The following is a 13,455-nucleotide window of genomic DNA, read 5'->3' as shown; positions in this document are numbered from 1 at the left end:
TAAGGGAACAATGTCATTGACCTATTTGGGGCTTTGTGAATATTGTGCTCAGTGATCTATCACCTTGAACAGCAAAAAAAAGAAGCAAAATTTACTTTCTCTCAGACTAAGTATTGAAGTAGGTTTAAAAGTGGGAGAGGCTTCCATTCAGGGCTAGGCTACGTTTTCATGTGTAATTTCATTTTTCTCATTACATATTCATGTCTGCATAAAACACCAATTTTTATGAGCAAAGTCTGTTTCCGTACTGTAAAATTCCAGGACTCTAAATGGGTAGGACGTTCTGCTCCCCCTCCCACCCACATCTTTTGGTGACCATATTTAAAAGACACTTAGTGTTTCACACTCTGCAACCCAGGAACAACATTCACCCTCTGCTCCTCACTTCCGCCCACCTCTGGAGATGTCAGAAACCAGGCAAAGCAAATAGCACCACAGTTTAGCGATGACCCCTTAGGTTCACCTGAAGGTTGTCCAGGAGAGAAGGGGACTTTTTTTCCCTATCGATAGCAACAAGGCTATCCTGGGTGATAAAGGCAGCCTGAACTGAGGTGGCTGCAGAAGTCAGAGCCCAGGAACAGCTTAAGAGAACCTACTTCAGTGCCACTAAACAATGAATGATCTGCTACATTCTGCCAGTATGCAGCACTTTCTACTCAATGCTTCATGCTCCTATAAGTGTGAGTTGGCATTGCAAGAGGATAGGTTTGGGTGACAGGCATCTCCATCAGATGCCTCATGTGTAGTCTTTATCTGCCATTTAATTGCAGCTACCATTGTAGCACTACTGGCACCAGTGGGACTGCGTTTCACCTGCTAGGGTTCACACTTAAAACTGAAGGACCTGTAACACTCAGTGGCTCACATACTGTCACATCACTGAACATTCATTAGATCTAGAAAAATAAGCAAATCTGATGGCTTTTTACCAAAGGCTTCATGGGAAAAAGATTCAACTACTAAAGATGCCTTTTGAATCATGCCCTGCTTCAAATTCAGCCACGCTTGCCTGCCCTTGTCAGATTTGTTTGCATAGGCCAGTGTGGCTGTCTCACTTGAATAGGCTTGCAGGCCTGATCACACTTCACTGCTAACATTGTAAACAGTTAATGACAATAAATCAAACTACACATGACTAATACCTCTCATGAAGAAACTGCATGCCTAACACAGTAAGTACTTGCACAGAACCTTAGTTATGAAGGAGATAAGAAAATGAAGCAAGTTGTATTGATCGGAGCCTGAAAGTGGAAGTCTATCCTGGCAGGTACACACCTCATATATATTAGGAGACAGTGAGGTCTGCAGATGCTGGAGATCAGAGTTGAGAGTGTGTAGCTGGATAAGCACAGCATTTCTGATGAAGGGCTCCAAAATGTTGATTTTCCTGGACCTCATGTATATCGTCAAGTTTATGAATGCATGCTTTGCATTTTTGGCAAACAGGGTTCCACCTGTAAAAGCTATTCCTGTGGGCCAGGGTGTAAATGAGTATTCATGACAGGTTGATAGATTCAAAACAGGTCCCTGACCATGATGGGTTGGGATAGATAACCTGTAAGGTTCTGAAAACAAGCAAGCAAAACTTTAACCCGCTGTTAGCAAATTTAATGTTGCCCACTGCCCAATCAATTAACATCACCTGCCCTTCTACAAACTGTGGGCAGGCCCAGAAAATGTCGCACATGGAGTCAGGTCACGGATCAGGCAGCAGCTCATTGATGTGAATTGGTCTAGTCATGTTCCAAAACAAATGTCAGAGAAGAAAGTAGAGTACAATTAAGTACAGATTAGAGTGGTGCTGGAAAAGCACAGCAGGTCAGGCAGCATCCGAGGAGCAGGAAAACCAATGTTTCGGACAAAAGACCTCCATCAGCCCATTCCTGATGAAGGGCTTTTGCCCAAAACGTCGATTTTCCTGCTCCTGTTATGCTGCCTGACCAGCTGTGCTTTTCCAGCACCACTCTAATCTTGACTCTGATCTCCAACATCAGCAGCCCTCACTTTCGCCTACAATCTAGTCCAGCATACTACAGTCGGAAGAAGCAAAGGGACAGAAAAATGTAAGTGAATTAAGAGGTCAAAAAATAAAACCTTCAGAAAAAAAAAGTCTGCTTTCTCTCCATAGGTGCTGCCAGGTTTTGCTGAGTTTCTCAAGCAATTTCTGTTTTTGTTTGATTTCTAACATCCACAGTTCTTTGTTTTATTCCAAAATTTAGAAATCTGCTTCCATTAAATTGCAGTCAGTAGAGTTTCAACAAATATTGAGCATTTGTACACTTATGTCTCATTCTGCAATTTCAATCCTATGTCTTGCCTAAAACAACTGTGCTGTCTCATTTGCCTGTACAATTTCAGAAAGTAAAGTGATTGACACTGAATGTTTGGAAGCTTTGAGGACATTAGCTGCTTCTGAAAACCCAAGTCTACAGCAATCAGCTGCTCTCTACTACCTACACATCAGTGAACAGCGTGAGTACAGTATTTTAACAAAATTGTTTTAAAAGGTATCTTACTAAGGGCATGGGGGTTGGTTAGCTCAGTTGGCTAGATAATTAAGATTGTGGTAAAGAATAAAACCAACAACATGGACTCAATCCTTTTTAGGATATCATTGGAGAGCGCCTACTCACCTCACCCTGTGCTAATGAAGTGCTTAGCCTCAAGCTGTACATAACCAATTGACTTAATGGAGAGAATTGCATACACCTCTTTGTTGGTTATGACTCCATACTAACAATGCACTGAGTTGATTTTGTGGCATTATAACAGTTAATATCCAGAAGGCTAGAAATAGGTTTCAGATTATGTAATATGGGCAGATAGTTTTCAGACGTACGCTCATTATCAAAGCTTGAGGTACAGGCTAGGATTCTAGAAAGATGATATTGATGATAAAATTTCACCAGGAAAATGTAAAGAGAATGAGCAATTAAAGGACGGTAGCTGTGTAGGTTGATAATATGTGTTGTTTAATCTAACCATTATCTAGCCAGGGTTGTTGATGTGAGCCATGAGAGCTGAGCCACAGCTGAGCTTCGAGTCCTGGTTCAAGTCCTTGGGAGCCAGAGGTGCATCATAATAGGTAGACACCACCTCCATTCCCCAACCACTGCCACCACTAACTCTGAGCTAGAGACCAGATTCTCGATCTATTAGCTTCAGAAGTATGTCAAAACAGGTAAAGCCTTCCTGAACGGGTTAGTCAGAACATAACTGGCAGCATTCAGGAGGGCACTTGTGATGCAGTGTCAGTGCTACCTCTAACCCAGGAGAACTGGATGCAAATCCCACCAACGTCAAAGATGCACTTAAACATAACTACACAGACGGCTCTTACAGTGCAGTGCCAGTGTCCCTACCTCTGAGCCAGGAGTCACTCAATTAGTGGGCATCCATCACAATGCATTGTTTTGGTTCTCCACCAGCCTCCCGATTCCACTTCTGTAATTACTAACCATTGGCAGCCACATATGTGTTGCAATCATCTTCATGCCCCTCATACCTCCATTTGTGCTAGGCACTTCTCACCAAATAAGCCACAAATGAGTACCACCTTTAAAACAGAACAGTCTGGTCTGATAAAAAAAAAATGACAATTATTCATTTGTCTATTACTTTTTCCAGTGAAGAATGAATTGCCTGAAGAATACCTGGAGCCATATTATGACTTGTTACGGTCCAATGATCTGGAAGTGCAGAGGAAAGCTTCTCTGTCACTGGTCAATCTCTTAGTGGAGGGTAATGGTGAGTGGGCAACATGTCTTTACTTCTTAACATCATAATGTACAACAGGAAAAATCAAAACCAAGATTGTAATGAGTTGTTGAGGAAAAATGTTCAGGAAGAATGGAGCATTTAATCATGTGAAAGGCAGTAGAAAGAGTGAAGAGTCTGAGGAGGGTGAAGAGGGGCCATTAACCATGGATCACAGTTACAGAGAATTTGTGTTAGCATTCAAAATGTCTTGGCCATTTTCTCTCTTCCCACAAATAACTTATCTATGTAAAATGCCTAATTCCTCATTCTGCCATTGAGCATGGTGAGAATTAGGAACTATCCTTTGTACTAAGGTTCACTGTGACTATAAAGAAAACAAAGTAGTTTTATCATTGTAACAAAAAAATTGCTTGTTACAGTTTTTCTGCAATCTCTTTAAACTTGTCAGAATTTCAAAGGTACACTTTTAAATATCGTTGGAAAGAAAGACACGTTGCCAAAGCTTTTCGTCTTGCACTCATCAGAACAAATGCAAGAATGCCAAATATGAAACAATTGCAACATCATATATTCTGGAGAAAACTGTGCAGATTGATTGGCAAGTTGACTTACCAACCAATCAACACCTTTTCTTCTATGGTATACATTGTTGTGATCATTTGAAATTTAGCAATTTTGTGATTGGCTTGATGAGTGCAAGACAAAAAGCTTTGAAAACATACTTATTTCCATGTACAAGCCAATCCTGTTCACCACAAAGCCAAACACAAGATAAATATGACAGCCTGCACCAGGCTTAGAACCAACAAAAACCTGAAACATCCGGCCATAAGCCACATAAATGATGTCATTTGTACTTTACATAAATTTTAAAACATTATTGCTTTTTTGAAGTACAATAGAGCACCTCTGTCTGATCTCTAACCAAGACCATATTTCATATCAGACTCCACCTTAAGACATCATGTGCTCGGATTTCCATGTTGTGCCCAGAAATGGAGTACTAATGGCACAAACAAGACGGAAAACAGCTACATTATCTCCCCATCCATCATAGGCCAAGTGACAATGATAGCAGATGCTTGGCTTTTTAATTAGATTGAATATCGTCGAGTATCACTTATTTTAGCTCAAATTAAAAATTAGATGAGGCGCTCGTTTTTTTTCTATATTAATTTCCTGCTTCAGTGTTTAACTAATTCACCTAACATTTGGCTGTATACATGTAAATATAAGCACTGACCTTTTTAATGTGAGTGCTGGAATTCAAGCTTGTTTACACTACTGAAAAAGAGAATGCTTTCTTATCTCTCGACAAGGCCAAGATAACTTTAGGCGAAACTTGTATTTATGATCTATGTCACCTTCCTTTATCTATTATTTTTACAGTGAACAAAGAGACAGTGGTACAGGTTGGACTGCTGGAGCCCATATTGGAGCTGCTTCATTCTGGAGATGCCACTGTACAGTGCAACTCCTGTGCATGTGTGGCCACCTTAGCTACTTCGGGTATGTATACAGAATAGGAAAACTACTAAATTGTGCTCTCGTAAGAACGTAGAACAGTACAGTGCAGTACAGATCTTTCGGCCCTCGATGTTGTGCCAACCTTTTATCCTACTCCAAGATCAAACTAACCTACGTTCCTTCATTTTACTCTCTTCTTGTGCCTATCCAAGAGTTGCTTAAATATCCCTAATGTATGTGATTCTACTAGCACTACTGGCAGTGCACCCACCACTCTGTGTAAAGAACCTACCTCTGACATCTCCCCTAAACCTTCCTCCTTTAATTCAAACATTTATTGCTACTGTACGTGGACAATCTTCCATTATGAGAGTGAATCTCATTTGCTGGCTGGAAGCCACTGAGAGATTCCTTGCTGCATATTCCTAGGAAGGTCTGCTGGACCTCCTGCTAACCAGTCAATCAGAGAGTTCTCAGAACACTGATTGGCTTTCCTCTCGATTGGGATTTGAGTGGAAGAGCCACAAATTATGTTCAGTAGGAGCTGCCAGCCAGTTAGAGGCCATAGCAGCTTCTGTGCTCAGCAGTACCATATAGGAGCATGCTCCTGCCAGAAAGCTAACCATGAAATTCAAGGATCCAGAAGGAACCTGATCTGATCTATCTGGGTGAAGGGTAGAATATCCAGGGGTGCAACTGCAGAGGAAGGGGGCAGGGGGTCAGAAGTAAGAGCTCTCAGCGAGCAATGCACTGCCCTTTCTCCATCACCTCAATCAGGCACAGAGTGTCTTTGAGGGTACCACACTTAGACATTGCACCCACACCCACATGCACTCAGACTCCACACCACCCCAACACCCCACACACCCTCACCAACAGCCTCACGTACCCTCACCAGAACCCCCACACAGCCAGACTCCACACAACACTAATACCCATATCAACACCCCCCCCATACCCAGACTCCACCCCACATCAATACCTTCACCAACACCTACACACACCCAGACTCCGTCCCACACCCAAACCCTCATACTGACACTAGTGCTCAGACCAACACCCTACACCCACATTCCCACACCAACACCCCACACCCATGCACCACCACACTCTCACCCACTCTGCTGCTGACATCTCTGTACGCATGTCCCTGTACCCACTCCCACATCCCTGTAGCCACATCAGCTTGCTGCTGCAATGCTTTTGCTTCCAGAAAGGCCACATGATAGCAGGACAGTTTGTCAATCCAACAGTGAGAGTATTAAGCCCTTAAGTAACTCTTCAAGTGACATTTTAAAACCATCTCTCATTGTTAACTGTCTCCCTTGGCCCTATGACTGGTGGTCTCCCCTGTGCACCTTCCATTGATCCTTCCATTGACCAGGATCCTTCAAATGCTGCCGACAAACATGAACTTCAAGTTTCATTTTCCTACCTCTCTACCAAGCCAGGCCACCTCTTCAGCCACTTTTTCTATTAATCCCCTTTTTAAGTTGAGCCCCATATGCCATGAATCCAGGCAGGATTGCTGAGATTAGCTTGTGTGGATCTGTGCTTTGGGCAGGCCAGCAGGCCATTGAGACTTCATCCCTAACACTATAAGCATTTAAGGACAAGATAGCTGACTGCATATGGTTGAGATTTCTCATAAACTGATGAACATGGAAAGGCATCATCTCGAACTCTGAAAGTCAAGGCTTGGGTGTTGGAAATGCAGTTGGGTTCATGAGCTGACATTTTGAGATTGTGAACTCTGAAGCAACAGCTCTCTCCCCAACCACCAACATCACTATTACTTTTCAAGGGTCTTCTCCATTTTCATCACTTACCAAGGGGTCACAACAGTTTTCAGTTGGGGTCACAGTGGGAAAATGTTTGGGAATCACTGCTGTAAGTGGTTAAGGATATGACTTTTTATCATTCATTCATCGGATGCGGGCTTCACTGGCTGGACCAGCATTTGTTGCCTATCCCAGTTGCCCACTTGCCCCTGAGAAGATGGTAGTGAGCTGCCTTCTTGAACTGCCACATTTGGTGTAGGTACACCCACAATGATGTTAGGGAACACTAAGAATTTGCACCAGCACCACTGAAGGAACAGCAATGCAGTCCCAAGTCCAGAAGGCGAGTGGTGTAGAAGAGAACTAGTAGGTGGTGGTGCTCCTATGGATCTACTGCCATTTTCCTTCTCAATGTTAGTGGTTGTGGTGCTGTCTTATGGAGCCTTGGTAAATTTCTGCAATATTTTTGTAGATAGTACACACTGCTACATGCATCAATGGTGGAAGGAATGGATGCTTGTGGATGTGGTGCTGCTTTAGCTTGGATAGTGTGAATTTTCTTGAGTGTTTTTGGAGCTACAGACAAGTGGGGAGTATTCCATCACACTCCTGACTGCCATGTAGAGGGTGGATTTGAGAATCAGGGGATGAGTAACACTAAAGGATTCTTAGCTTCTGTCCTGCTGTGTAGCCACTGTATTTATATGGTGAGTCCATTTGAATTTCTGGTCAATGGTAGCCCCAAGGATGTTAACAGTAGGAGATTCAATCATGGTAAAGCCATTGAATGTCAAGGGGCAATGGTTGGATTCACTTTTGCTGTAGATGGTCATTACTGGCACTTGTGTGGTATGAATGTTAGTTTTCACTTGTCATCCAAGATATTGCCCAGGTCTTGATGTATTTGAAAATGGGCTGCTTCAATATCTGAGGAGTATGATTGTGCAATCATCAATGAAGATCACCACTTCTGACCTTATGATGGAGGGAAGGTCACTGATGAAGATTATTGCACCTAAGATTCTATCCTGAGAAGCTACTGAGAGATATCCTGGAGCTGAGATAACCAGCTACCACAACCATTTTCCATGTTTCTAGGTAGGACTCTAAACAGTAGAGAGTTGTCCACTTAACCTATTTATTTTAGCAATTGCAGGGCAACTTACTAACATTTTCAGTCAAATGTGACCTTGATGCCAAAGACAGTCACGCTTGACTCTCCTCTTGAGTTCAGTGGTTTGGTCTGTGCTTGAACCAAGGTTGTAGTGAGGTCAAAAGCTAAGTGGCCCTGGTGGAACCCAGACTGAATATCAAAGGGCAGAGTATTGTTAAGCAAATGACACTTTGTAGCACTGTTTGTGACCCATTTCTTTACTGATGGTAAAAAGTAGACTGTGGCAGTAATTTTGTCTTGGTTTTATGTATATACACGCAATTTTCACGTCATGTAGGTACCAGTGTTGAAGCTATATTGGAATGGTTTGCCTTGGGATGTAGTATGTCTGGAGCACAAGTTTTTTGTACAATTGCTGAATATAGCCTTTTCAATATGTAATGCCTGCAATCATTTCTTGATATCACATGGAGTGAGTCAAATTTGTTGAAGACTAGCATCTGTGATGCTTGAGACCAATGGCAGAAACTGATATTGATTAGCACTCAGCCCTTCTGGCTGAAGATTGTTGCAAATGCTTCAGGCTTATGTTTTGCACTGATGCACTAGGCTTCTGCATTATTGAGGATAGAGATATTTGTGGAGCCCTGTTTTATAGCTTGATCAGGTTGATACTCATTTTAAGTGTGCCTGTTCTGCTCCTGGCATGATTTCTTACAAAGTTCATTGAACTAGGGTCAATCCCCTGGCTTGCTATTAATGGTCACAAGGGGATATGCTGGGTCATGCGGCTGCAGATTGTGCTGGAGTACAGTTCTGTTACTACTGATGACCCATGGTGCCTCATGGATGCCCAGGCCTGAGGTGCTTATTTATTTGAAGTCTATCCCATTTTGGACAGTGTTGGTGCCATCCAATAAACAATATTCTCAGTGAGAAGACAGACTTGATCAGCTCAACTAATAGTACTGCTGCCAGTTGGTGATGGCCATTGAATTCCCTCATCCGCAGTACACCTTTTGGCCTTGCCACCCTCAATGCATCTTGTAAGTGGCATTAGTAATGGAGGAGAACTGATCCATCAGCCAAAGGGAAATGCTAGATGGTAATCAGCAAGAGGTTTCCTTGCCCATGTTTGATCTGATACTTGAGACCTCATGGGGTCTGAAGTCAATGTTGAGGACTCCCATGGGCAAATCGTTCCTCACTGTATATTACTATGCTGCCGCCTATAGTGGATCTATTCCAGTGGAATAGGATTAGTGATGGTATTGTCTGGGACATAGTCATACTCACAGAATCATACCTAGCGGACAAAGTCCAACTGTTCCTTTACAGGTCTGTGAAACAGTTCTCCTAAAGATGGCAGACCATGTATAAATGAGACTTCTTAAGAACCAATGAATATGGAATGGCTTCAGCCCTAACATTGTGACTGTTTGTGCAAATAATCAGGTTTTTTTGTCTGAAGAAGCCATGTTAGTAAAGACGTTTGAACTTGCTGGAGTTGGAGAAAGATATGGACTTCACCAGGTACATGTCTCCAGTACAATTAGTTTGTAACCAGAGGGTAACTCCAACAGGCCGCTGTTGATAATAATATTCAAGACATGCAAATTAATGCAGAAGAGACTCTCACCAATTGTGATCGGGAAACCTGATCTGCCTGAAAAATTCTGAGAACTTAATAACCGTGGGAATGTGACATTTGTCCTTCTGCCCAATTAAGATTCATTCACATCCCCCCCCCCACTCCCGCCCACTCCACCCTATTCAAAGCTTTGCCATTCTCAGAAGATTCTGCCATTGGAACGATTTGTGCACAGAGACCAATAAAGACCAATAAAGTTACAACTGATAGGAAGACAAAACATTGTCCATTACCACGCCTGGCTCTGTCCTGGATGCCTTAGCAGACTGGACTAACCTGTTACTCTGTTTAATTCTTCAGTAAGTTTTTTTTTGTGTGTGTGAATGATAACAAACCGATGCATAAGTTGAAATGTTGTATCTCTTTGAAATGCTGATCGTTGGCTTGTGTACAAGCTCCATATCGTTCAGGATTCAGACCAATAAATAAGTTAATTCCTCTAAATGCTAAAATGTCATTCAGTTTGTATGTTGAGACTCCTCTTGAATTCTGTTAATACCATGTGCAATAGTGTTAACTTGTTAAAATCGTTTAACTAGCTCCTGTTTACTGACTGTTGATCTTCTTTACTATTTACCCTTCAGTTTTAAACAGAAATGCCATTGCTTCTGAAGGGGCAATTAAATCTCTTTTGGGTCTTGCAAAGTCATATGATCCCAGAGTGCAGCAAAATGCAGCAGGTGCCATCCTTAACCTTACAAGATCAGGTAAATTGCAACAAGTTTGGCTTAAGCATTGGAAAATCATGTCATTCACTGTTCTATGTAGTGTGTCTTCCATTTAAATGTGTATACGTATTGCAGAGTTGGACTTAATAGATAGAAATAGCCTACACACTGAATCTTGTTCCGTAAACTGAAATAGAAACAAACTCTTCAGCATGCAGATCATAGTGCTAACTGCCTTTCTGTTTTACTTTTGTGTCATTTCTTTAATAAACAGTATTAATTCACATTTATGTAATTCTTCTAGCACAGAAAGCACAGCCACCAGTGGTGTAAAAGGAGTGAGGGATGCACAAGAAACATGAATTGAAGACATACAGAGTTTTCTCATAACAGAAGCCATTCTTAAAAATTCATTGATTGGATGTGGCCTTTGCTCATTCTAATTGTCCTTGAGAATGTTGTTACGACACGGGGTAAACCTTCTGCTAATTTAAACCAGCAACACAGAAAGGATTCACCCCGTGCTGTAATGTGTTAAAATTCAAGAGGCAAAGAACTATCTCAAAAGTCACTATTTAAAGTAAAAATTAACAACTTTTTAAATGACCAATAGAGAATAATTAACTAACAACTATTTACAACTCTTTTCTCTAAACCTATCTTTTACCTTCCCCTCTACAATACTGGTCCAATAAAAATCCCAATTACAGTTTACAAAAAAAAAAGCACTTTCAAAACCAGTCAGCTTTGCAGAGTGTCCTCTGTAGATTTTCCTCTGTCTACTTTTCTTGTTAGGGATTCTGCTTCACAGGTCTTTGATAGATAAAGGTACCTTTTTAAGAGTGCAGATGTTTCTGCAAGCAGTCTCTCTAGTTGTTGATGCTAGCTGCTCTTTGCCACTCTGGGTGACTGTTCAAAATGTCTGATATTTATACCCCAAACATCGGATCATTTCATTGATTTAGTGTTGTCAAAATGTTATTTTTTCAAATTCAATCAGATTTTGGTAACTTGGGGCATAATTTAAACTGGTTTGCCAAATTCGAATTTGTTTTTATATTCCAGCAACACAGCTCTTAGCTGTTTTGACCAAATATTACATTGTTACTTTGTTCCGGACTCTCTGTTTCTCTAAGCCCTTGCTGGCTTTTCAACTCTCTTAAAGGTACAGTACCCCTAAATATTTATAACAACGTGATGGTGAGCTGTCTACTTGAACCAGTGCAGTCCATTTGGCAGAGGTGCATCCACAATACTGTTGGTTAAGGAATTAAAATTTGATGAAAATTTTAAATTTAACACATTAGTGAAGGTCTGCCACAATGGCTTAATAGGTTGCAATAACAGTCTTTTATGACGCAAAATTTACAACATTTGAACCTCAGTTTAGAGTCAGTCAGGACATTGAAGTTCTAAGTAATTGGCTTCAACCTGCAGACATGTTCTTTACTAGTAACAACTCACAAATACTTCAAAATTTTCTTTTCAAGAAAATACTCAACATTTGCTATGTAAGGAGGGAGCTCTGCCTGTACTAATCTTACAGCTACAATCTCCTGATTCCGAAGTCCAGGTAAACAGTTAACAATGCTCTCTCATTTACTATCATTTATAAGAGACTGGCAGAGTGATGCATTATAAGGAAATGAAAAATTGTGTGAATATCCACTCTTTAATCCAGCATTCATTGTGAAGGACCAGTTCGTTAAAGGAACTCTTCAAAATAGGTTGCTACTAACACCCCCAATTCCAGTAGCTGTGCAGGTCAGGTGAATTGGCCATGCTAAATTGCCCATAGTGTTAGGTGCATTAGTCAGGAGTAAATGAGTGTGGGTGGTGTGGAAGGTTATTGTGGATTTGTTGGGCCGAAGGGTCTGTTTCTACACTGTAGGGAATCTAATCTCATCTAATCTAACCAGTGAGTATTTGAGTGGGGATTTTCTCTTCCAAATAGAGGTTTCTGCAGGCTGCCAATATCCAAATTGCTTCACTGATGTATGTCTGTCATCACTCATGACAAACAGTTTTGCATATATGTTGCTGTTGTGGACTGTATTTAGTGGTGTCTTCTGGGAAATCTTCGAATAATTTTATAAGTGATGTTGAAGCCTATGGGTAAAAATGTGGCTCCAATGTGATTGCTGAAATCTAAGTTCTCATTTATGTAGAGACTTCAGATGTAATTAGGTGGCTGAGTAATGTTGGTACAGTGCATGCTTTTATGTTACTGGGCACATTTTTTGGATTCAAATCCCACAATCTGAAGTTGAACTCGGTAAACTAAATCAACTTGGAATAAGAAGCAACAATCAGTAATTGACAGTAATCTTAAAGTTTTTAGATTTTTGTTAAAACCCACATAGTTGACTAATATTGTTTAGGGAAAGAAATCTGCTGTGTTTACATGGTCTTGTCCATATGTGACTTCTAACCCACACCAATGTGGTTGACTTAAATGTTCTTTGAAATGGCCTGGAAAGACATCAGGTTTTATAAAACTATTTCAAAAAAAAATCCATACAAATGAAACATGATTGACAGGTCACTCAGTATCAAACTGAGCAATGTTCTGCTTCTCTATCACCTGCTATTTCTCAGATGGTATCTGACAGGTGTGGAGTTTTAAACGTGTTTGCCCACATTTCTTAGATTCAAAGCTCTGCTAATGGTTTTCTACCCAACACCCACATTGTGAATTCTAAATCAAATCTCTGGGATTAACACCAGATGTCATAATTATTGAAGTATAAAACTCCAGTATATCTGCACCAGTAAAAGAGTGAACTAGAGATCAAGTTGTAATTAGTAATTCTTTGAGAAGATCACAATCATATAAGATCAGCAGTCATGCAGGTTTGAATCAGAGATATAATGTGACTCATCCTGATCTTGAAATGTTATATTTTGACCATTATTAACTGTCTGTTATTCACTCAATCAGTTATTTAAGACAGCAATAGCTCTCATTGAGAGCTTCCACAAACTGTGAGAATCAACTCCAAGTCCCAATCACCAGGAAAGGGGTTAGGGACTGACATCTAGCTACGGTGTTGA

The 13,455-nt window shown here is 41.0% G+C and overlaps 1 protein-coding gene across 2 annotated transcripts in view; it reads left to right on the top strand.

The window, feature by feature from the left end:
• Positions 1-13,455, top strand: part of LOC122547436 (uncharacterized) — a 75,311-nt gene that overhangs the window by 1,621 nt on the left and 60,235 nt on the right. For both annotated transcript variants that reach the window (XM_043686073.2, XM_087981915.1), the window contains 5 exons: positions 2,359-2,472; positions 3,628-3,747; positions 5,110-5,229; positions 10,318-10,440; positions 11,892-11,974. In XM_043686073.2, the coding sequence (XP_043542008.2) occupies positions 2,359-2,472; positions 3,628-3,747; positions 5,110-5,229; positions 10,318-10,440; positions 11,892-11,974 (560 nt within the window). The remainder of the gene's footprint in view (positions 1-2,358; positions 2,473-3,627; positions 3,748-5,109; positions 5,230-10,317; positions 10,441-11,891; positions 11,975-13,455) is intronic.

Source organism: Chiloscyllium plagiosum, unplaced genomic scaffold (genome assembly GCF_037043375.1).
Source record: "Chiloscyllium plagiosum isolate Xiang-an unplaced genomic scaffold, Cpla_swu_hap1 HiC_scaffold_3, whole genome shotgun sequence".
Lineage (NCBI taxonomy): Eukaryota > Metazoa > Chordata > Chondrichthyes > Orectolobiformes > Hemiscylliidae > Chiloscyllium > Chiloscyllium plagiosum.
This window is presented reverse-complemented; position numbering and strand designations above follow the sequence as displayed.